General features: G+C 42.8%; 2 protein-coding genes across 3 annotated transcripts in view; one reads left to right on the top strand and one right to left on the bottom strand.

The window, feature by feature from the left end:
* Nucleotides 1-5,911, bottom strand: LOC124021817 (zinc finger protein 239-like; the record flags this gene model as incomplete). Its single annotated transcript, XM_046336945.1, has 2 exons — nucleotides 1-2,542; nucleotides 5,857-5,911. Coding segments are annotated over 2 exons (1,050 nt in total), but the record flags the coding sequence as incomplete, so codon positions are not given.
* An 11,958-nt stretch (nucleotides 5,912-17,869) lies between these two features.
* Nucleotides 17,870-26,501, top strand: part of LOC124021811 (gastrula zinc finger protein XlCGF26.1-like) — a 37,933-nt gene continuing 29,301 nt past the window's right edge. For both annotated transcript variants that reach the window (XM_046336933.1, XM_046336934.1), the window contains exons 1-2: nucleotides 17,870-18,486; nucleotides 19,972-20,220. In XM_046336933.1, the coding sequence (XP_046192889.1) occupies nucleotides 18,375-18,486; nucleotides 19,972-20,220 (361 nt within the window). In that variant the 5' untranslated portion in view covers nucleotides 17,870-18,374. The remainder of the gene's footprint in view (nucleotides 18,487-19,971; nucleotides 20,221-26,501) is intronic.

The following is a 26,501-nucleotide window of genomic DNA, read 5'->3' as shown; positions in this document are numbered from 1 at the left end:
TCCCCCGTGCACAAAGCGAGGTCCATACTGAAATGGTTTGTCGAGATCAGGTGTGGAAGAACTTGACTGACCGTCACAGAGCCCTGAACTCAACCCCATCGAACACCGTTGGGATGAATTGGAAAGCAGACTGCGAACCAGGCTTAACCACCTAACATCAATGCCTGACCTCACGAATGCTCTTGTGGCTGAATGGAAGCAAGTTTCAACATCTAGTGAAAAGCCTTCACAGAAGAGTGGAGGCTGTTATAGCAGCAAAGGGGGGGACCAACTCCATATTAATGTCCATGATTTTGGAATGAGACGCTCAATGAGCACATGTCCACATACTTTGATCATGTAGTGTACATTTTCCTCACGATTGTATTTTGAAAATATTGTGAAATGTCTGGCTTGGCCTCTACTTATCAGACAGTCTCAACTCATCAATAATCTGCCCAAATTGAGCACTTTCCTGCCTTTCCTTCCGACTGTAGACAATGCCATTTATATACAATTTCTTTATATTTTAAAGAAGGAAATGATCCTCTGAGGACAAACTATACTTCAGTAGCCTATTTGGAAATATTGTCTTTCTTCCTGCATATACAGGAGTAGGCTAATTAGGCTATACAATTTTGTGAATTTATTTCAATGAACTTTTAGCTTCCTCTAACCTTATGGATGCGTCGTAACCTTCATTCCCTAATCGACTGCATGCTACGGATGACGTTTTTTTAAATTGAAAAATTATTCTACACATATATATTAATAGGCTGTATGTAAAGACGAGATTAAATGATGAACAGTCTGATGGTTGATAACATGATAAAGTGCTTGTCAAATTGTGAATGAGAGACTGATGAAGTGTGTGCAGCCTGCGTAAAGAAACAGAGAAGAGAAGCAGGCCTTTCATCCAGCTTTTTTTCAAATCATCATTAGAGTTGCACCATGCAGCCTTAGAATGTATTCAAAATCTAAACGTACGTTTAGATCCCAACTAAAGTTGCAAAAACACATCTAAAGTAATCATATAGGAGGACCTGTTAACACAGAAGAGTGCACACTTCCTCTGAAATTCTTTGGGGAATATTTTTATTTATTTCAGCTATGCTCAATTGTGTGCTAAATGAACTAGTGTTGCCCACAGCCATATGGCCAAGCCAGATCAGGACCTAACATACTGTAAGGACAACTCAGAATATGCTATTTTGTTCTTCTGAAATAGGCTACATTTTCTTTATATCATGTTTATTTTAGACCTGTATAAAATAAATAATGGATTTATTGTGAAGGTGCATTATATTATATGGATTTATTATACTTTTTACAATGTAGATGTTTCAAAAAAGGTCCACATCAGTGGCTCGTAGGCTATGCATGGAAGCCAAGACATGCTAAACATGTTTAGGTTAATTACCGGTCAATTACCATGAGACTGGTAAATATTTATATGACAATCATGGCCGCCACAGCTCTAGTAATAAGGCTTCTCTCCTGTGTGTATACTTTTATGGGTTTTTAAGTGGCCCAGTCGAGAGAAACTCGCCCCACAGTCAAGAGCATGTTTAAGGCTTCTCTCTTGTATGTATACGTTCATGCGTTTTTAAGTGTCCCAATCGAGAGAAACTCACACCACAGTGAGAGCAGGTGTAGGGCTTCTCGCCTGTGTGTGTTCTCTGGTGAACTTTTAGCCCAGTTGATGTTTTAAAACATTTCCCACAGTCAGAGCAGTAATAAGGCTTCTCTCCTGTATGTATACGTTCATGTGTTTTTAAGTTGCCCAGTTGCGAGAAACTCGCCCCGCAGTCAGAGCAGGAGTAGGGCTTCTCTCCTGTGTGTGTTCTCTGGTGAACTTTTAGCTCAGTTGATGTTGTGAAGAATTTCACACAGTCAGAGCAGTAGTAAGGCTTCTCTCCTGTGTGTATACTTTCATGAGTTTTTAAGTGGCCCAGTCGAGAGAAACTCACCCCGCAGTCAGAGCAGGAGTAAGGCTTCTCTCCTGTGTGTGTTCTCTGATGAACTTTTAGCTCAGTTGATGTTGTGAAGCATTTGCCACAATGAGAGCAGGAGTAAAGCTTCTCTCCTGTATGTATACGTTCATGTGTTTTTAAGGTATCCAATCGGGAGAAATTCTTCCCACAGTCAGAACAGAAGTAAGGCTTCTCGCCTGTGTGAATACGTTGGTGTTTTTTTAAAGTCCCCAGTTGAGCAAAACTCTCCCCACAGTCAGAGCAGGAGTAAGGCTTCTCTCCTTTATGTATACTTTGGTGTCTTTTTAAATGGCTCAGTCGAGAGAAACTCTTCCCACAGTCAGAGCAGGAGTAAGGCTTCTCTCCAGAGCGCACACTCTGGTGAACTGTCAGAGAATGTGATGTTGTGAATCTCTTCCCATAGTCAGTGGGGGAATACGGATTATCTCCGGTGTGTATTTGTAGGTGTATTTTTAGTCCTGATAGAAATGGGAAAACCTCCTCACAATGTGGGCAGTGGTGAGATCTCTTAGGTCTCTGATCTTCCTGCTCTTGCTCTCTGGATGTAGAGAATGTCTCAACATGGTCTCCTGTGTGAACAACAACAGAAGAACCAGTCAGTTGGTGTGATAAACACATGACATCATATCCTCTTCTGCCTGTACCGGGCGACTACCAGTCAAAAGTTTTACAACACCTACTCAATCAAAGGTTTTTCTTTATTTTTACTATTTTCTACATCGTAGAATAATAGTGAAGACATCAAGACTATGAAATAACACATATGGAATCATGTAGTAACCAAAATAAAATAAAAAGGTTAAACAAATCAAAATATAATTTATATTTAGGATTCTTCAAACAGCCACCCTTTGCCTTGATGACAGCTTTACACACTCTTGTAGGTGTTCTACAACTTTTGACCGGTAGTGTATCAGTACAGTACAATACAGTACAATACTACAGTACAATACAATACAGTACAATACAATACAGTACAATACAATACAATACAGTACAATACAATACAGTACAATACAGTACAGTACTCATTCTACCAGCAGACGGCACTCACTCTATCAGCAGACGGCACTCACTCTATCAGCAGACGGCACTCACTCTATCAGCAGACGGCACTCACTCTATCAGCAGACGGCACTCACTCTATCAGCAGACGGCACTCACTCTATCAGCAGACGGCACTCACTCTATCAGCAGACGGCACTCACTCTATCAGCAGACGGCACTCACTCTATCAGCAGACGGCACTCACTCTATCAGCAGACGGCACTCACTCTATCAGCAGACGGCACTCACTCTATCAGCAGACGGCACTCACTCTATCAGCAGACAGCACTCACTCTATCAGCAGACAGCACTCACTCTATCAGCAGACAGCACTCACTCTATCAGCAGACAGCACTCTGATGTGTAGCTACTGTTCTCCATCATTCTATCAGCAGACAGCACTATGATGTGGAGCTACTGTTCTCCATCATTCTATCAGCAGACAACACTCTGACTGATGGGGAGCTACTGTTCTCCATCATTCTATCAGCAGACAACACTCTGATGTGGAGCTACTGTTCTCCATCATTCTATCAGCAGACAGACTGATGTGGAGCTACTGTTCTCCATCATTCTATCAGCAGACAGCACTATGATGTGGAGCTACTGTTCTCCATCATTCTATCAGCAGACAACACTCTGACTGATGTGGAGCTACTGTTCTCCATCATTCTATCAGCAGACAGCACTCTGATGTGGAGCTACTGTTCTCCATCATTCTATCAGCAGACAGCACTCTGATGTGGAGCTACTGTTCTCCATCATTCTATCAGCAGACAGCACTCTGATGTGGAGCTACTGTTCTCCATCATTCTATCAGCAGACACACTCTGATGTGGAGCTACTGTTCTCCATCATTCTATCAGCAGACAGCACTCTGATGTGGAGCTACTGTTCTCCATCATTCTATCAGCAGACAGCACTCTGATGTGGAGCTACTGTTCTCCATCATTCTATCAGCAGACAGCACTCTGATGTGGAGCTACTGTTCTCCATCATTCTATCAGCAGACAGCACTCTGATGTGGAGCTACTGTTCTCCATCATTCTATCAGCAGACAGCACTCTGATGTGGAGCTACTGTTCTCCATCATTCTATCAGCAGACAGCACTCTGATGTGGAGCTACTGTTCTCCATCATTCTATCAGCAGACAGCACTCTGATGTGGAGCTACTGTTCTCCATCATTCTATCAGCAGACAGCACTCTGATGTGGAGCTACTGTTCTCCATCATTCTATCAGCAGACAGCACTCTGATGTGGAGCTACTGTTCTCCATCATTCTATCAGCAGACAGCACTCTGATGTGGAGCTACTGTTCTCCATCATTCTATCAGCAGACAGCACTCTGATGTGGAGCTACTGTTCTCCATCATTCTATCAGCAGACAGCACTCTGATGTGGAGCTACTGTTCTCCATCATTCTATCAGCAGACAGCACTCTGATGTGGAGCTACTGTTCTCCATCATTCTATCAGCAGACAGCACTCTGATGTGGAGCTACTGTTCTCCATCATTCTATCAGCAGACAACACTCTGATGTGGAGCTACTGTTCTCCATCATTCTATCAGCAGACAGCACTCTGATGTGGAGCTACTGTTCTCCATCATTCTATCAGCAGACAGCACTCTGATGTGGAGCTACTGTTCTCCATCATTCTATCAACAGACAACACTCTGATGTGGAGGTACTGTTCTCCATCATTCTACAAGCAGAGAACACTCTGATGGGGAGCTACTGTTCTCCATCATTCTACCAGCAGAGAACACTCTGATGTGGAGCTACTGTTCTCCATCATTCTACCAGCAGAGAACACTCTGATGTGGAGCTACTGTTCTCCATCATTCTATCAGCAGAGAACACTCTGATGGGGAGCTACTGTTCTCCATCATTCTATCAGCAGACAACACTCTGATGTGGAGCTACTGTTCTCCATCATTCTACCAGCAGAGAACACTCTGATGTGGAGCTACTGTTCTCCATCATTCTATCAGCAGAGAACACTCTGATGTGGAGCTACTGTTCTCCATCATTCTACCAGCAGAGAACACTCTGATGTGGAGCTACTGTTCTCCATCATTCTATCAGCAGACGGCACTCTGATGTGGAGCTACTGTTCTCCATCATTCTATCAGCAGACAACACTCTGATGTGGAGCTACTGTTCTCCATCATTCTATCAGCAGACAGCACTCTGATGTGGAGCTACTGTTCTCCATCATTCTATCAGCAGACAACACTCTGATGTGGAGCTACTGTTCTCCATCATTCTATCAGCAGACAACACTCTGATGGGGAGCTACTGTTCTCCATCATTCTATCAGCAGACAACACTATGTCTGATGGGGAGCTACTGTTCTCCATCATTCTATCAGCAGACAGCACTATGTCTGATGGGGAGCTACTGTTCTCCATCATTCTATCAGCAGACAGCACCCTGACTGATGTGGAGCTACTCTGGTACTTTTCTTGGTGTAGCCAGACTACTTTTCTCCAGTAAAATGCCAGATTCACTTCAATCAACACATTAGATCAGGAAATGTAGCTGGCTACATTCTTTCTATGATAAACATCAGAAATATGATGACCATGCAACGTTGTAGCAAAAACAAAAATAATATACCTTTGCTTTTTCATTGTAAGCTCATTGACTTGTGTGGCTGCTAGCCAATGAGTGTTGCAGTTCTGTTGTCATCGAATGAAAATGAAGCTATTTTCTGCCTAATGTGTTTTCCGTGAAGGAAAACACATTGTAGTTGCACACCCCTGATCGTTCTATTGAAGCAAGAAACACTTTGCTGTCAATATAAAATGCTGTAGATAGAACCTGCTCTTACCATGAGAAACAGATGTACCAATCTCCTCCTCTTCTTCTTCATCTTTAATGTTGACATTCAGCTCCAGTGTTTGACTGCAGTCTTCCAGCTTCACTGATGCCATCTCTGGATCCTGCAGAGCAAACTGGGCCCCACTGTCACAATCAGGACCCAGTGACTGTAGGTTTCTACTCAGTGTGGAAGGAGAGAGGCAGGCTGGGTTTGTCCTCACTGTTGATGTTACCGACCTCAGACTTAATCTGAGTCGGTCTGTAGTAATAAAAGAGAAATGCAAAAAGTTACTATCTTGACAGTTCTGGCACTTTTCTTTTTTCTCTAAAAATATATTATATTTGCTCTCGTTCAAATCATCTCATTTCAATAGATCAGGTAGCTAAGCTTCGACAACAAAACATTCACTGATTCCCATTAGACAACTGCACACTCGCTGCACATAACCTATAATACATTTCTGAAATTGAATTAAATGCATAAATTGACAACAACAAAAACATTTAGTACAAGGTTGCAGTATGTTTTATGATTGATAGTCAGGAAAATAGTACAATCAAATGGATTTATATCAGCTGATGTCACAAAGTGCTGTCCAGAAACCCTCAGCCTAAAACCACACAAACAGGAAGCAATGCGGATGTAGAAGCAGTGTGTGTGTACACACACACACACACACACACACACACACACACACACACACACACACACACACACACACACACACACACACACACACACACACACACACACACACACACACACACACAGGTGGAACAATGTCTGTCTGTTCAGCTGTCCGATCCTTTGGGTGAATTCACTTAGTTTTAGCTTTACTAATCGTCCTTGAGTTGTACTCGGTTCATGTTAGAACCGAACACCTGTCACACAACACATTGATCTCCCGCCACTGAAGGAGACATCCCGTACCTAGAATAAATAGATTTACCAGCCCTCTGGTTGACCTATTTCCCAGAAACCTTTTTTCCAACAGCGAAGGCAAGTCTGCTCCCGGCCCGCCACAGCAGTCGCTAGTGCCCGATGGGACAAGGACATCCCTGCTGGTCAAACCCTCCCCTAAACCGGATGACGCTGGGACAATTGTGCGCCTCTCCACGAGTCTCCCGGTTGCGGCCGGCTGCGACTGAGCCTGGACTCAAACCCAGAATCTCTAGTGGCACAGCTAGCACTGCCTTAGACCACTGCACCACTCGGTAGGCCCTAAGAGTCTCAATCTTAAATCGCCTGTAGGTTTTTTGCTCCAACCCTGTTCCTGGAGAGCTACCCTCCTCTAGGTTTTCACTCCAACCCTGTTCCTGGAGAGCTACCCTCCTGTAGGTTTTCACTCCAACCCTGTTCCTGGAGAGCTACCCTCCTGTAGGTTTTCACTCCAACCCTGTTCCTGGAGAGCTACCTTCCTGTAGGTTTTCACTCCAACCCTGTTCCTGGAGAGCTACCCTCCTGTAGGTTTTTGTTTTCGCTACAGGATAGTAGCCTTGCAGGAACAGGGTTGGAGTTAAACCCTACAGGACAGTAGCCTTGCAGGAACAGGGTTGGAGTTAAAACCTACAGGACAGTAGCCTTGCAGGAACAGGGTTGGAGTTAAAACCTACAGGACAGTAGCCTTGCAGGAACAGGGTTGGAGTTAAAACCTACAGGACAGTAGCCTTGCAGGAACAGGGTTGGAGTTAAAACCTACAGGACAGTAGCCTTGCAGGAACAGGGTTGGAGTTAAAACCTACAGGACAGTAGCCTTGCAGGAACAGGGTTGGAGTTAAAACCTACAGGACAGTAGCCTTGCAGGAACAGGGTTGGAGTTCAAACCTACAGGACAGTAGCCTTGCAGGAACAGGGTTGGAGAACCCACATTCTCACGTCAAGTTCAGTTTTTCTAAGTGCCAACATTTGAGTGAAAACTGGCTCACGCGTGTTTAGTGGTATATTTTGTATGTATGCAGTTTATAACGAGGCCCCGGGACTTCGGGGTCATGGCTAGAAGGGATCCAGCTTTTGTCAAATTACCGTCAAAAGGTTGATTTTCTTTGCATTTTCGCTAACCCTAACATTTTAGCTAACCCAAACCGAATTATCCTAAACCTGCTATGTTAATTATCCTAAACTGCCACTAAAAGTCAAATATGAAGTTAATTCGACAAAAGCTGTATCCCATCTAGACATCACATTACCGTCTCCCAGAGCGAAGAGGCTGTCTGCCCTTTAGTCTGTTGACCGAGTATGCGACGCCATTTTACCAGCTTGTGAACAACATTTTACAGAAAACCAAATAACGTAATAAAAAACGAACTCGGAAATCTCAAATGAATTGAATCTTTATGAAAATTGTCATTGTCGAACTGTATATCAATTAAATCAAAGCCAAAGTCTAACGTTAGATGTGTTTTTAGCACGTTTTTCACGCATTCGGCTTGACACAAAAATAACACGTCATCACACCTTGACAGGTTTGTTACCTAACATGTTATGACATGTTCTTTCGATATTATAAAGTGTAAACGTGCTATTACATACCTGTAGTGATGCATTTGAAACGGACACAAAGGTGAGCATATTGACAGCACAACAGTGAGTCGTCGTCGTTCTTCTTCTTCAGTGGGGTTTAACTGCGGTTGGCATACAATATGTTGCATTACCGCCCCCAACTGGACTATCGTATAAATCCATTATACTTTGTGATGCAAAACGGGACAATGGGAAAGGGGAAAAACACCTTCCAACTAACCGTACACTTATTAAAAACCCACCACTGTGACCCTATCTACTCCTGAATCATACTACTGTGACCCTATCTACTCCTGCTCCATGCTACTGTGACCCTATCTGCTCCATGCTACTGTGACCCTATCTACTGCTACATCATATTACTGTGACCCTATCTACTCCTACATCATGCTACTGTGACCCTATCTACTCCTACATCATACTACTGTGACCCTATCTACTCCTACATCATACTACTGTGACCCTATCTACTCCTGCTCCATGCTACTGTGACCCTATCTACTCCTACATCATACTACTGTGACCCTATCTACTCCTGCTCCATGCTACTGTGACCCTATCTACTCCTACATCATACTACTGTGACCCTATCTACTCCTACATCATACTACTGTGACCCTATCTACTCCTACATCATTCTACTGTGACCCTATCTACTCCTAGATCATACTACTGTGATCCTATCTACTCCTACATCATACTACTGTGACCCTATCTACTCCTACATCATACTACTGTGACCCTATCTACTCCTACATCATACTACTGTGACCCTATCTACTCCTACATCATTCTACTGTGACCCTATCTACTCCTAGATCATACTACTGTGATCCTATCTACTCCTACATCATACTACTGTGACCCTATCTACTCCTACATCATACTACTGTGACCCTATCTACTCCTGCTCCATGCTACTGTGACCCTATCTACTCCTACATCATACTACTGTGACCCTATCTACTCCAACATCATACTACTGTGACCCTATCTACTCCTACATCATACTACTGTGACCCTATCTACTCCTGCTCTATGTTACTGTGACCCTATCTGCACCATGCTTGTTACGTTCCCCAGTTTCTGTGTTGTGGGTTTGTTTGTATGTGTGTATTTCAGGAAATGGCTTCCTGAAGTCCAAAGCAGCTGATTGGTCGGCCCCATTGCAGAGTGGCACTCTAACCCCGCCCTCTCGTTAGGGGATACAGCTGTTGGCAATTACCGACTCCTTCATAGCTTTAAAAGCAAGTGTTCCTTTGTTGGGAAGAGAGATTTTCTGGGTATGTCATGTATAATATGTTGCCAGTGTTTTGTAGCCGGTCCTGCAGCGGTATGTGTATGCCATGGGACTTAGTTTTTTATGGGGGGGGGGAGGCTCCTTGGGAGTGCTTAGGCAAGAGGCCTGCAGGCATACATATCCCTAGTATTTACTATGTCTATGCGCACTAGGTAAGACCTGGGCGGACCACCCCCTGTGTTTTGGTTAGCGCGCCAGGTGGTGCTAAGATGGGTAGGTAAGGGTAGGAGAGGGGGCTCTTTAACTTCTACTTTCTTTGGTTTGGTTCCATCTAGCCCCTTTTCCTCAAATGACCCGTGTTAAGGAAATAAATTCCCAGTAAATGGTCATATTCTCTGCCTCTGTCATCCTTACCTGCACCTAAAATCACATACCTCTTTCACTCCGTGGGGAGGTGAGTGTAGCAGGGTGTAGCGTTCCCTCCAAGAGGGACATTGCTACTGTGACCCTATCTACTCCTGCTCCATACTACTGTGACCCTATCTGCTCCTGCATCATGCTACTGTGACCCTATCTACTCCTACATCATACTACTGTGACCCTATCTGCTCCTGCATCATGCTACTGTGACCCTATCTACTCCTACATCATGCTACTGTGACCCTATCTGCTCCTGCATCATGCCGATGACCTGGGAGAACAGGACACCCCCTGTAACTCCTCTGATCTCCAGTCTCGTACGTTGAAGTACTTCTCCACTGCTGCCACATCTATTGTCTGTGATTTACATTCCATTTCTGCTGTACAGTTGATAACCATTTACTATGAACAATAAGCCAACCTTACTGAAACATATCACTCATTGACCTACAGTATCACTCATTGACCTACAGTATCACTGACCTACAGTATCACTCATTGACCTACAGTATCACTCATTGACCTACAGTATCACTCACTGACCTACAGTATCACTCATTGACCTACAGTATCACTCATTGACCTACAGTATCACTGACCTACAGTATCACTCATTGACCTACAGTATCACTCATTGACCTACAGTATCACTCATTGACCTACAGTATCATTGACCTACAGTATCACTCATTGACCTACAGTATCACTCATTGACCTACAGTATCACTCATTGACCTACAGTATCACTCATTGACCTACAGTATCACTCATTGACCTACAGTATCACTCATTGACCTACAGTATCACTCATTGACCTACAGTATCACTCATTGACCTTACAGTATCACTGACCTACAGTATCACTCATTGACCTACAGTATCACTCATTGACCTACAGTATCACTATCTACAGTATCACTCATTTGTATCCTGACCTACAGTATCACTCATTGACCTACAGTATCACTCATTGACCTACAGTATCATTGACCTACAGTATCACTCATTGACCTATAGTATCACTCATTGACCGACAGTATCACTCATTGACCTACAGTATCACTGACCTACAGTATCACTCATTGACCTACAGTATCACTCATTGACCTACAGTATCACTCATTGACCTACAGTCATTGATCACTCTACAGTATTGACCTACAGTATCACTCATTGACCTACAGTATCACTCATTGACCTACAGTATCACTCATTGACCTACAGTATCACTCATTGACCTACAGTATCACTCATTGACCTACAGTATCACTCATTGACCTACAGTATCACTGACCTACAGTATCACTCATTGACCTACAGTATCACTCATTGACCTACAGTATCACTCATTGACCTACAGTATCATCATTGACCTACAGTATCACTACAGTATTGACCTACAGTATCACTCATTGACCTACAGTATCACTCATTGACCTACAGTATCACTCATTGACCTACAGTATCACTCATTGACCTACAGTATCACTCATTGACCTACAGTATCACTCTGACCTACAGTATCACTCATTGACCTACAGTATCACTGACACTGACCTACAGTATCACTCATTGACCTTGACAGTATCACTCATTGACTTACAGTATTACAGTATCACTCATTGACCTACAGTATCACTCATTGACCTACAGTATCACTCATTGACCTACAGTATCACTGACCTACAGTATCACTCATTGACCTACAGTATCACTCATTGACCTACAGTATCACTCATTGACCTACAGTATCACTCATTGACCTACAGTATCACTCATTGACTACAGTATCACTCATTGACCTACAGTATCACTCATTGACCTACAGTATCACTCATTGACCTACAGTATCACTCATTGACTTACAGTATCACTGACCTACAGTATCACTCATTGACCTACAGTATCACTCATTGACCTACAGTATCACTCATTGACCTACAGTATCACTCATTGACCTACAGTATCACTCATTGACCTACAGTATCACTCATTGACCTACAGTATCACTCATTGACCTACAGTATCACTCATTGACCTACAGTATCACTCATTGACTTACAGTATCACTGACCTACAGTATCACTCATTGACCTACAGTATCACTCATTGACCTACAGTATCACTCATTGACCTACAGTATCACTCTGACCTACAGTATCACTCATTGACCTACAGTATCACTCATTGACTTACAGTATCACTGACCTACAGTATCACTCATTGACCTACAGTATCACTGACCTACAGTATCACTCACTGACCTACAGTATCACTCATTGACTTACAGTATCACTCACAGTATCACTCATTGACCTACAGTATCACTCATTGACCTACAGTATCACTCATTGACTTACAGTATATCATTGACTACAGTATTGACCTACAGTATCACTCATTGACCTACAGTATCACTCATTGACCTACAGTATCATTGACCTACAGTATCACTCATTGACCTACAGTATCACTCATTGACAGTATCACATTGACCACTCATTGACCTACAGTATCACTCATTGATTACAGTATCACATTGACCTACAGTATCACTCATTGACCTACAGTATCACTCACTCATTGACCTGTATCACTCATTGACCTACAGTATCACTCATTGACTTACAGTATCACTGACCTACAGTATCACTCATTGACCTACAGTATCACTCATTGACCTACAGTATCACTCACTGACCTACAGTATCACTCATTGACCTACAGTATCACTCATTGACCTACAGTATCACTCATTGACCTACAGTATCACTCATTGACTTACAGTATCACTCATTGACCTACAGTATCACTCATTGACTTACAGTATCACTGTATCACTCACCTACAGTATCACTCATTTGTATCACTCTGACCTACAGTATCACTCATTGACTACTCACAGTATCACTCATTACAGTATCACTCATTGACCTACAGTATCACTCATTTACAGTATCACTCCTACAGTATCACTCATTGGCTCCTCACTCAGTACAGTATCACTCATTGACTCACAGGGCTCATTGACCTCAGTATCACTCTGTACTGGTACAGATCACTCATTCACAGGGCTCCATTCTCAGTATCACTCTGACTGGTACTCTACAGTATCAGTCACAGGGCTCCTCTCAGAATCCCTCTGTACTGGTACAGATCTACTACTCACAGGGCTCCTCTCAGAATCCCTCTGTACTGGTACAGATCTACTACTCACAGGGCTCCTCTCAGAATCCCTCTGTACTGGTACAGATCTACTACTCACAGGGCTCCTCTCAGAATCCCTCTGTACTGGTACAGATCTACTACTCACAGGGCTCCTCTCAGAATCCCTCTGTACTGGTACAGATCTACTACTCACAGGGCTCCTCTCAGAATCCCTCTGTACTGGTACAGATCTACTACTCACAGGGCTCCTCTCAGTATCCCTCTGTACTGGTAGAGATCTACTACTCACAGGGCTCCTCTCAGTATCCTTCTGTACTGGTACAGATCTACTACTCACAGGGCTCCTCTCAGTATCCCTCTGTACTGGTACAGATCTACTACTCACAGGGCTCCTCTCAGTATCCCTCTGTACTGGTACAGATCTACTACTCACAGGGATCCTCTCTGAATCCCTCACCCTTGATACATCCTCTACTTTCTTCACTGCCTCGGCATATGACACCTAATGCACTACTCTGTCTCTGGACTAATGCACTAACTTCTTCTCTGGTATAATGAGATTCACACAAACTGTGATGTCCAATTCACATCACATCCCATACTCTGACCACCTCGACCGACCTCTCTTGTACCGGACACTTCTGATCCCCCGCAACATGATCATCCCCTACATTTGGCACACCACTTTATACACCTGAAACTACACAATCCTCTGTCCCATACCCTCCTGTCCACTTCCCATCATGGACTGTCAACGGAGACAAGTTTTTTTTTTTTTTTTTTTTTTGTAAGGCGCCAAACTGCCGACGTGTTCAGGTCATGTGACTCTCTCACATGATGTTGACGTAGTGTTTATGTTGTCACATGTTAGTTTAGATAAACAGCCCTGTCCTCTTCACACCCTGATCTATGGCTGTGTTACAAACACGTACAACACAGCCTCCATTTACCCTCGCCTTATGCCCTTGGGGGAATCCCCACGGCCATCTTTGCTGGCGGTCGAAACCCATTAGCCAATCAAGAGAAGTTGTCAATGTAAGCCCCCTCAGCCCTCGTTTCTGAACGAGTATGTTCACACCGGGGCCTGTTCACTCCGGGGCCTGTTCACTCCGGGGCCTGTTCACACCGGGGCCTGTTCACTCCGGGGCCTGTTCACACCGGGGCCTGTTCACATCGGGGCCTGTTCATCGGGGCCTGTTCACGGGCCTGTTCACACCGGGGCCTGTTCACACCGGGGCCTGTTCACACCGGGGCCTGTTCACACCGGGGCCTGTTCACACCGGGGCCTGTTCACACCGGGGCCTGTTCACACCGGGGCCTGTTCACATCGGGGCCTGTTCACACCGGGGCCTGTTCACACCGGGGCCTGTTCACACCGGGGCCTGTTCACACCGGGGGGCCTGTTCACTCCGGGGCCTGTTCACACCGGGGAGCCTGAAACCACCCATAATTCAATTCAAGATGATTGTACATCCGCTAAGAAAAGTCTCCTAAAACTTAAAACCAACATCAATATGGCGAAAACTAACGGAAAATTCAGTGCATTCGGAAAGTATTCAGACCCCTTGACTTTTCCACGTTCTGATTCAATTAAATTGACTATCTACACATAATACCCCATAATGACAAAGCAGCAAAAACAGGTTTTTAGATTTTTTTCTTCAAATGTATATAATAAAAAAAAATCTAATTTCCAGAATTCAGACCTAAAGTACTTGTATGAAGCACCTCTGGCAGCGATTACAGCCTCGAGTCTTCTTGGGTATGACACTCCAAGCTTGGTACACCTGTATTTGGGGAGTTTCTCCCATTCTTCTTTGCAGATCCTCTCAAGCTCTGTCAGGCTGGATGAGGAGCATCGCTGCACAGTTATTCTCAGGTCTCCCCAGAGATGGTCGACCGGGTTCGAGTTCAGGCTCTGGCTAGATAATAGTCACTTTAATAACTCTACCTACATGTACATATTAACCTCAATTACCTCGACTAACCGGTGCCCCCTCACATTGACTTTGTACCAGTACCCCCTTTATATAGCCTCACAATTGTTATTTTACTGCTGCTCTTTAATTATTTGTTTTATTTCTTTAGGTATTTTTCTTAACTGCATTGTTGGTTAAGAGTTTGTAAGTAAGCATTTCACTGTAAGGTCTACTACACCTGTTGTATTCAGCATTTCACTGTGAGGTCTACTACACCTGTTGTATTCAGCATTTCACTGTAAGGTCTACTACACCTGTTGTATTCAGCATTTCACTGTGAGGTCTACACCTGTTGTATTCAGCATTTCACTGTGAGGTCTACTACACCTGTTGTATTCAGCATTTCACTGTAAGGTCTACTACACCTGTTGTATTCAGCATTTCACTGTAAGGTCTACTACACCTGTTTTATTCAGCATTTCACTGTAAGGTCTACTACACCTGTTGTATTCAGCATTTCACTGTAAGGTCTACTACACCTGTTGTATTCAGCATTTCACTGTAAGGTCTACTACACCTGTTGTATTCAGCATTTCACTGTAAGGTCTACTACACCTGTTGTATTCAGCATTTCACTGTAAGGTCTACTACACCTGTTGTATTCAGCATTTCACTGTAAGGTCTACTACACCTGTTGTATTCAGCATTTCACTGTAAGGTCTACTACACCTGTTGTATTTGGCACATGTGACAAATAACATTTGATTTGACCAAAGACATTCAGAGACTTGTACCGAAGCCACTCCTACGATATCTTTGCTGTGTGTTTGGGGTCGTTGTCCTGTTGGCAGTTGAACCTTCACCCCAGTCTGAGGTCCTGAGTGCTCTGGAACAGGTTTTCATCAAGGATCTCTCTGTACTTTGCTCTGTTCATCTTTCCATCGACCCTGACTAGTCTCCCAGTCCCTGCCACTGAAAGACATCCCCAAAGCATGATGCTGCCACCTCCATGCTTCACCGTAGGGATGGTGTCAGGTTTCCTCCAGACATGGAGGAATGCTTGGCATTCAGGCCAAAGAGTTCAATCTCGGTTTCATCAGACCAGATAATTGTGTTTCTAAATGGTCTGTGAGTCCTTTAGGTGCCTTTTGGCAAACTCCAAGCGGGCTGTCATGTGCCTTTTACTGAGGAGTGGCTTCTGTCTGGGCACTCTACCATAAAGGCCTGATTGGTGGAGTGCTGCAGAGATGGTTGTCCTTCTGGAAGGTTCTCTCATCTCCACAGAGGAACTCTGGCGCTCTGTCAGTGACCATCAGCTTCTTGGCCACCTCCCTGACCAAGGCCCTTCTCCCCTGATTGGTCAGTTTGGCCTGGTGGCCAGTTCTAGGAAGAGTCTTGGTGGTTTCAAACTTCTTCCATTGAAGAATGATGGAGTCCACTGTGTTCTTGGGGACCTTCAATGCTGCAGAAATGTTTGGTACCCATCCCCAGATCTGTGCCTTGAATCAATCCTGTGTCGGAGTTCTACGGTAAAATTCCTTCGACCTCATGGCTTGGTTTTTGCTCTAACATGCACTGTCAACTGTTGAACCTTTATATAGACTGGTGTGAGCCTTTCCAAATCATGTCCAATCAATTTAATTTACCATAAGTGGACTCCAATTAAGTTGTAGAAACAGCTCAAGGATGATCAATGGAAACAGAATGCACCTGAGCCCAATTTCGAGTCTCATAGCAAAGGGTCTGAATACTTACATAAATAAGGTATTTCTGTTTTTTGATATTTAATACATTTGCAAACATTTTCTAAACCTGTTTTCGCTTTGACATTATGGGGTATTCTGTGTGAGTATTTTTTGTTGTATTTAATCTATTTAAAACTAAGGCTGTAACGTGTGGAAAAAGCAAAGGGGTCTGAATACTTTCCGAATGCACTTTAAGTTGGGACTTGCGCTACTAAGGCACACGACGGCACAAACACGTTTCGTGAAAGTAATGATGTTTTTGTTTGGTTCTTACGGACAAGAGAACGTTTTTATTTGTCAAACGGCAGTCGAGCATCGATCACAATGTCACCAGAATGAGACCCTCGATATTTATTGGAAAGGAGTACCAAGATAACCTTGCACTTTCACCAAACTGTGAAGTTAATCTGTAGTAAACTGCATGGTTTCCCGAGCGGTGGTGGGAGGACCACACACCGTATTTATGTATTTATTTATTTATTAAATATATTTTTTCACCTTTATTTAACCAGGTAGGCTAGTTGAGAACAAGTTCTCATTTGCAACTGCGACCTGGCCAAGATAAAGCATAGCAGTGTGAACAGACAACAACACAGAGTTACACATGGAGTAAACAATAAACAATATCAATAAAGTATCATCGGGTGACTCCAAGTTTACTTCCATATCATGGTTATTATAGCAATATTTGTACATAAATCCGTTTACATCGCCATTTCTCGCATAATACATTTAATCGCCTACCTAACTATACGTCTAGAAAGTATACTACCGGTCAAATTGGAATCATTATGTTGTCATAATCTATTAATCATTATGTTGTCATAATCTATTACTCATTATGTTGTCATTATGTGGTATGATCTATGAATCATTATGTCTGACATCGGTTGTAATATACTTCCTCAGTGATTTGACCCACGCACCGCTCGCTACTGCTACTCATGTGATGCTGGGAAACATAATATACCCAGTGAGAGTTTGGTGTATAAGCCGGTTCCGTGATGACATTGAGAAAAGCATGGTCATTTATGGCTAAGTGTGTGTAATTGAAGTATCTGATGATGTGCTGTGTAGCAATTGAGGTAGAATTCAAGTTGACGAATTCCCAGAGTGCCCTGCTAGGGTGAAGGAGTTTGAAGATCTGTGCTGTACAGCAGGCCTCCTACAGGACGGGAAGTAGTTGAAGGAGCGAGGATCTGGGCTGTACAGCAGACAGCAGGTCTCCTACAGGACGGGAAGTAGTTGAAGGAGCGAGGATCTGGGCTGTACAGCAGACAGCAGGTCTCCTACAGGACGGGAAGTAGTTGAAGGAGCGAGGATCTGGGCTGTACAGCAGGTCTCCTACAGGACGGGAAGTAGTTGAAGGAGCGAGGATCTGGGCTGTACAGCAGACAGCAGGTCTCCTACAGGACGGGAAGTAGTTGAAGGAGCGAGGATCTGGGCTGTACAGCAGACAGCAGGTCTCCTACAGGACGGGAAGTAGTTGAAGGAGCGAGGGGAGCTGTGGAAGCTATGGCAGTGGATGCCCCGCAGCCTGTAGAGATTCAGAATGTCGTTCACCAGTTGAGGGATACTCATACACTGATTTGTAACGAAGGTGGATTTTGTGGCATTTATTACGCAGGTGATTAATTGTACTGCCCAAACGAACAAGACGTTTAAGAAACTGGATATAATTGTATGTGCGGCTGAAAGGTTTTTGTAATTAACTGCCGAAGCATTGCAGGGAATGAAGACATTCCCCACTCTCGGGCCCCTGAGACTGTGTAGGGGTGTGTGTGTAGGGGTGTGATTTGGACTGTGACAGAAGGAGTGAGATGGTTTTTTTATTGATCCATTTTCGTATTTTGTCTGATGTCGTTTTACCCGCTTTTCTGGAATGGACATGACTTTTTCCCCCGCAGTTCACTAACTGTACAGTAGGTGGACACATACACATTACATTTGTATGACTGAAACAGGAACTTCCGGGCAAGCGCACGCCATTCTTCAGAATAAAGAAAGCGTCAGAACTATTGATGTTAATATGATACCTTTTGTCTCCGTTTTAAATGTATGGCTACAGGTATGTAATAGCGTGTTCAAACGTTGGAAAGAACATGTTATCAAATTCTAGCTAAACAATCGGTATCATCACGTTTGGTAAAGGTTTTAATTGTATGTGTTGTTTTTCCGTCAAACCGAATGAGTGAAGAACGTGATAAAACTATTTTACAAGTCACATAAGTTAGCTAGATACTTTGGGTTTGTCTGAGTGAATGTACGAGATCTCGTCAAGATAACTAAATAAACCACATTTCTTTGAGATTTCTGAGTTCGTTTGACGTGTTATTGGTTTTGTATCGACGTCATTTGCGTCAACAGACTTCAGTGCAAGCAGTGCGGGTGCATGAGCGAGGGAGAATTTCACTGTTGCACTACTGTGTGTGTGTGTGTGTGTGTGTGTGTGTGTGTGTGTGTGTGTGTGTGTGTGTGTGTGTGTGTGTGTGTGTGTGTGTGTGTGTGTGTGTGTGTGTGTGTGTGAGTGTCGGTGTAGAATATGTGAGTGTCCATATAGCCAGTGCAAACAGATAAGTAATTAACGGGATCAATACAAGTTGTCTGGCTGAACATTTAATTAACTCTTCAGCAGTCTGAAGTCTTGGGGATTGAAGCTGTTCAGGAGCCTTTTGGTCCCAGACTTGACTTGGCGCTGAATGTATCAGTTGTCTTCATGTGTACTAATATTCAAACACATTCAGTTGTATTTATCTTTAGCTATAAATGTTGCTGTGGTGTGGACGGGAAATACAATTGGTTTCTGATTGAAATAATACAGTGAAGACAAGGTTATTCAGGAAAATAGTACATAGTGCTGCCTGAAACGTACTGCAACCTTGTACTGATTGGTTTTTGAGTCATTTATTTTAATTCAGGAGATCTATAGGTTACGTTGTGTAATTTAAAGTGTGCACTTTGTCTAATGGGAAATTATTTAATCTTCTGTCAATGCTTAGCTACCTGATCTATTGAAATTAGATCATTAATAATATATATTTTTAGAGAATAAAGAAAGTGCCAAAACTGTCAAGACTAACTTTTTTATGTCCGGTTCTCTTTATTACTACAGACCGACTCAGATTAAGTCTGAGGCTGGTAACATCAACAGTGAGGACAAACCCAGCCTGCCTCTCTCCTTCCACACTGAGTAGAAACCTACAGTCACTGGGTCCTGATTGTGACAGTGGGGCCCAGTTTGCTCTGCAGGATCCAGAGATGGCATCAGTGAAGCTGGAAGACTGCAGTCAAACACTGGAGCCGAATGTCAACCTTAAAGATGAAGAAGAGGAGGAGAAGATTAGGACAACTGTTAGTCATGGTAAGAGCTGGTTCTATCTATAAGTTATCTTCATAAATTAGACTAGTCAAGATTATGATTTTTCAACCGATTATTGGAGCACCAAAGAAGCCGATACCGATTAATCGGCCTATTTTATATTATTTGTAATAATGACAATTACAACAATACTGAATGAACACTTTTAACTTAAAATAATCAATAAAAACTATTTAGCCTCAAATAATGAAACATGTTCAATTTGGTTGAAATAATGCAAAAACAAAGTGTCGGAGAAGAAAGTAAAAGTGCAATATGTGCTTTGTCAGAAAGCTAACGTTTCAGTTCCTTGCTCAGAACATGAGAACATATGAAAGCTGGTGGTTCCTTTTAACATGAGTCTTCAATATTCCCAGGTAAGAAGTTTTAGGTTGTAGTTATTATAGGAATTATAGGACTATGTCTCTCTATACCATTTGTATTTCATATACCTTTGACTATTGGATGTTCTTATAGGCACTTTAGTATTGCCAGTGTAACAGTATAGCTTCCGTCTCTCTCCTCGCCTCTGGGCTCGAACCAGGAACACATCGACAACAGTCACCCTCGAAGCATCGTTACCCATTGCTCCACAAAAGCCGCGGTCCTTGCAAAGCAAGGGGAACAACTACTCCAAGTCTCAGAGCGAGCTGCTGGCAAAACGCACCACAGTGCTACCATCGCTCAGTCAGACTGCTCTATCAAACATCAAATCATAGACTTAATTATAACATAATTACACACAGAAATATGAGCCTTTGGTCATTAATATGGTAGAATCTGGAAAATATCATTTTGAAAACAAAACGTTTATTCTTTCAGTGAAATACGGAACCGTTCCGTATTTTATCTAACGGGTGGCATCCATCAGTCTAAATATTACTGTTACATTGTACAACCTTCAATGTTATGTCATAATTATGTATATTCTGGTAAATTAATTACGGTCTTTGTTAGGAATAAATGGACTTCACACAGTTCGCAACGAGCCGGGCGGCCCAAACTGCTGCACGGAACGCAAGAGAAGTGACACAATTTCCCTAGTTATAAGAAATTCATGTTAGCAGGCAATATTAACTAAATATGCAGGTTTAAAAATATATACTTGTATATTGATTTTAAGGAGTTGTTGTTTATGGTTAGGTACACATTGGTGAAATGACAGTGCTTTTTTTCTCGACTGCGCTTGTTCAATCACCCGTTTGGCGAAGTCGGCTGTGATTCGATGAGAAATTAATGGGCACCGCATCGATTTTATGCAACGCAGGACACACTAGATAAACTAGTAATATCATCAACCATGTGTAGTTAACTAGTGATTATGTGAAGATTGATTGTTTTTTATAAGTTTAATCTTACCTTGGCTTCTTGCTGCCCTCGCTTAACTTGTAGTCAGCCTGCAGGCTCCTCGTAGAGTGCAATATAAGGCAGGTGGTTAGAGCATTGGACTAGTAACCGGAAGGTTAAGGTCTGTCGTTCTGCCCCTGAACAAGGCAGTTAACCCACTGTTCCTAGGCCGTCATTGAAAATAAGAATGTGTTCTTAACTGACTTGCCTCGTTGACATCGGCTCTGGATTTGTAACAGTCTAACTTTAGTCCGTCCCCTCGCCCCGACCCGGGCGCGAGCCAGGGACCCTCTGCACACAGTCAACAGTCACCCTCGAAGCATCGTTACCCATCGCTCCACAAAAGCTCTGTATGGTTTGCTCCCCCTTCGCCGTAAGAAAAAAAATATTTTTAAATTCATAGTTGGGGACTTGGTGCGTATATCCAAGTTGAGGGGTGTTTAGACTAAAAATATGAGCAGCGATGAGTTGTTCACCGCTACCGAGTGTTGTCTTGGAGGATCGTTACAAAATATAACACTTACAAGAACTTGTGAATTCAATAAAGGCTTTTAATACAAACATATCAGAAGCCTAGATGGTCCGCGGAACACACACCTTCCCAGAGCACTGGCTCTGTCTTTATACACACACAGTGTATGAGTCCATTCCATATGTTAATGAAGTGACTTCCCTCAGGTCATCGGTCACCATTATCTTTCAGTCCAGGCTTCCTCCATGTTCATGTCTAATAACGCCTGTATCCGCTCTGGATTAGATTACAAAGGTGGCAGAACCCTCTCATGTCCTAAAATTAATGTATATCTATCTTACCCTAAGCACCTTCCATAATAGGGTCACCTCCTCTTTGCCCTAAGCCCTTATGTCCTTTACCCTCTCTATCTAATCTTTATAATGATGTCCTGCTCCTTCCATAATAGATCATGTATTTAAGGGTCACCTCCTCCTCTTTGCCCTAAGCCCTTATGCACAGTAAAGCAAGTATGGCTTCGGCCATTACACTTATGTCTGTTTAATCATTGGTTTCCTGTCCGCTTTCTGTTTGTGGTCTAATGTATACCTATCTTTGCTCAATAGTGTCATATCTGTCTCTATATGTAACAATAACTACAACAGCCGCAGCCCTTGCAGAGCAAGGGGAACCGCTACTTCAAGGTCTCAGAGTAAGTGACGTCACCAATTGAAACGCTATTAGTGCGCACCACCTCTAACTAGCTAGCCGTTTCACATCGGCTACACTCACCCCCCTTTTGACCTCCTCCTTTTCCGCAGCAACCAGTTGACATCTGGACGGCTCTGACTTAGAATACGTGGACAACTACAAATACCTAGGTGTCTGGTTAGACTGTAAACTCTCCTTCCAGACCCACATCAAACATCTCCAATCCAAAGTTAAATCTAGAATCGGCTTCCTATTTCGCAACAAAGCATCCTTCACTCATGCTGCCAAACATACCCTTGTAAAACTGACCATCCTACTAATCCTCGACTTCGGTGATGTCATTTACAAAATAGCCTCCAATACCCTACTCAACAAATTGGATGCAGTCTATCACAGTGCAATCCGTTTTGTCACCAAAGCCCCATATACTACCCACCATTGCGACCTGTATGCTCTCGTTGGCTGGCCCTCGCTTCATACTCGTCGCCAAACCCACTGGCTCCATGTCATCTACAAGACCCTGCTAGGTATCTCAGCTCGCTGGTCACCATAGCATCTCCCACCTGTAGCACGCGCTCCAGCAGGTATATCTCTCTGGTCACCCCCAAAACCAATTCTTTCTTTGGCCGCCTCTCCTTCCAGTTCTCTGCTGCCAATGACTGGAACAAACATCTCTGAAACTGGAAACATATATCTCCCTCACTAGCTTTAAGCACCAGCTGTCAGAGCAGCTCACAGATTACTGCACCTGTACATAGCCCACCTATAATTTAGCCCAAACAACTACCTCTTTCCCTACTGTATTAATTTTATTTTATTTATTTATTTGATTTATTTTGCTCCTTTGTACCCCATTATTTTTATTTCTACTTTGCACATTCTTCCACTGCAAATCTACCATTCCAGTGTTTTACTTGCTACATTGTATTTACTTTGCCACCATGGCCTTTTTTTGCCTTTACCTCCCTTATCTCACCTCATTTGCTCACATCGTATATAGACTTGTTTCTACTGTATTATTGACTGTATGTTTGTTTTACTGTATGTGTCGAACTGCTTTGCTTTATCTTGGCCAGGTCGCAATTGTAAACGAGAACTTGTTCTCAACTTGCCTCCCTGGTTAAATAAAGGTGAAATTAAAAATACCTGAAAAGTAAAGGTAAAAAAAATAAAAAAAATAATCGGTGTTATGAAAACGCGAAATTCACCGATTTAATCGGCCATTCTGTTTAATCGGTCGACCTCTAAATTAGACCTCTAAGTTATGACCAGTCTATTGCTAGGTTGAATTCTGTCATTCTGACATCACACATCCCTGAACAGCGAAGCAACATTTAAAAAAAAACTTGTATCGCCTGCCTTTGCCCACACATTGTCTCAAGAACGTTGAACATGTTTAATACCCTCAATCACCAAGTTAGGCATACCTCATTTCAACATAGGCCATGGCATCATCACTGTCAATATTGAATTATAATTCTTCACGTTTTACCAGTGAAAAGACCAAGCTGCGTCTGCATGCCAATCGTTTGACCTCAATCAATTTCATGGGAATATGCATTTAAATCTTCTTGAATTACTGTTTGGTTATAAAATTAGAGCAGATGGTGTTAAATTATATAGACTTCCTGTATTTTGTTTTAATCAAAACACATTCTGCCTCATGGCGCTGTTGAGTTTGGGACGATTCAGCAAACCATCCTAAAATCTCCTAAGATATGAGGTGTTGTTTTTGTTGTAACAGTAATGTTGTTATGCTATAATATTTGGTGATGTGGACTACTAATTAATCATTAGGTGATCGTCCAAGACATTGATCTAACTTTACTAAACAAACACCATTGTGGCGGCTCATCACTTGCAGCACTACACCCCTGCAGTCTGCTGCACCGAACTAGTGATTGATGCTCACCTAGCCTACTCTTTTGTCTCACACAACATTTGGTGACGCAGAAATAAGAGAACATGTTTGGCTGTTTTTATATATATATAATAGGGACATCAGTCAATTGAAATGAATTAGGCCCTAACCTGTAGATTTCACATGACTGGGCAGGGGTGCAGCCATGGGTGGGCCTTGGAAGGCATAGGCCCACCCACTTGGCAGCCAGACCCACCTCAGGTCCTGGGCTGACGTTGTTACACGTGGTCTACGATTGTGAGGCCGTTTGGATGTACTGCAAAATACTCGAATACGACATTGGAGGCAGCTTATGGTAGACAAATGAACATTCAATTCTCTGGCAACAGTTCTGGTGGACATTCCTGCAGTCAGCATGCCAATTGCACGCTCCCTCAACTTGAGACATCTGTGGTGTTGTGTAACAAAACTGTACATTTTAAAGTGTCCTTTTTATTGTCCCCAGCACAAGGTGCAACTGTGTAATGATTATGCCGTTTAATCAGCTTCTTAATATGCCACACCTGTCAGGTGGATGGATTATCTTGGCAAAGGAGAAATGCTCACTAACAGGGATGTAAACATATTTGTGCACACAATTTTAGAGAAATAAGGTTTTTATGTGTGTTAGAAAATTTCAGATATTTTATTTCAGCTCATGAAGCATGGGACCAACACTTTACATGTTATATTTATATATATATTTGTCAGTGTAGTTAGGCATTACTGTTCTCTCAATGGTCGGCTGGAATTTAGCCTGAAAAGGATTTGAGAAACATGATATAGGCCTATGTCTCGTTATGCGCTGCACAGAATGACTATTGTAGCTGGAAACGGATGATTTAAAAAAAAAAATGGAATATCTACATAGGTGGTACAGAGGCCCATTATCAGCAACCATCGCTCCTGTGATCCAATGGCATGTTGTGTTAGCTAATCCATGTTTATCATTTTAAAGGGCTAATTGATCATTACAAAACCCTTTTGCAATTATGTTAGCAAAGCTGAAAAATGTGTTGCTGATTAAAGAAGCAATAAAATGGTCCTTCTTTAGACTAGTTGAGTATCTGGGTCATTTGTCTCTTCGATTACAGGCTCAAAATGGCCAGAAACAATGGCCTTTCTTCTGAAACTTGTCAGTCTATTCTTGTTCTGAGAAATGAAGGCTCTTCCAGGTGAGAAATTGCCAAGAAACTGAAGATCTTGTACAACGCTGTGTACTACTCCCTTCACAGAACAGCGCAAACTGGCTCTAACCAGAATAGAAAGAGGAGTGGGAGGCCCCGGTGCACAACTGGGCAAGAGGACAAGTATTTGAGTGTCTAGTTTGAGAAAAAGTCGTCTCACAAGTACTCAACTGGCAGCTTCATTGGCAGCTTCATTAAATAGTACCCGCAAAACACCAATCTCAATGTCAACAGTGAAGAGACGACTCCGGGATGCTGGCCTTCGAGACACTATTCTGGTTAGACTGTTTGCGCTGTTCGTTATTTAACTTTCTTAGCATACCTGTTATTGTCCCGGAATTTTGGATGACTGACGTGCCCAAAGTAAACTGCCTGTAAACTGCCCAGAAGCTAGGATATGCACAATGAAAAATGAACAAGTATTTGAAGTTTTTCCAAGGTTTCCCCCTTTAGAAAAGTAGTCATGTTGCACGCATCAACGAGAATGCGCTCTTCGTTATTTATCTTCGCTATTGAACACACTATTCTCCGTCTTAAATATGATTGTTTATTTAGATATTAGAATACCTGAGGATTAATTAGAAACATCATTTGACTTCTTTGGACGATCTTTACCGGTAACCTTTAGGATTCATTTGTGTGCATGTTGAACGAGTGACCTACTGAATCAAGCGCACCGTCTAAACTG

This window comes from Oncorhynchus gorbuscha, unplaced genomic scaffold (assembly GCF_021184085.1).
Source record: "Oncorhynchus gorbuscha isolate QuinsamMale2020 ecotype Even-year unplaced genomic scaffold, OgorEven_v1.0 Un_scaffold_1224, whole genome shotgun sequence".
Taxonomy (NCBI): Eukaryota; Metazoa; Chordata; class Actinopteri; order Salmoniformes; family Salmonidae; genus Oncorhynchus; species Oncorhynchus gorbuscha.
The sequence above is the reverse complement of the archived record's forward strand: the minus strand, read 5'-3'. Positions and strand labels throughout refer to the sequence as shown.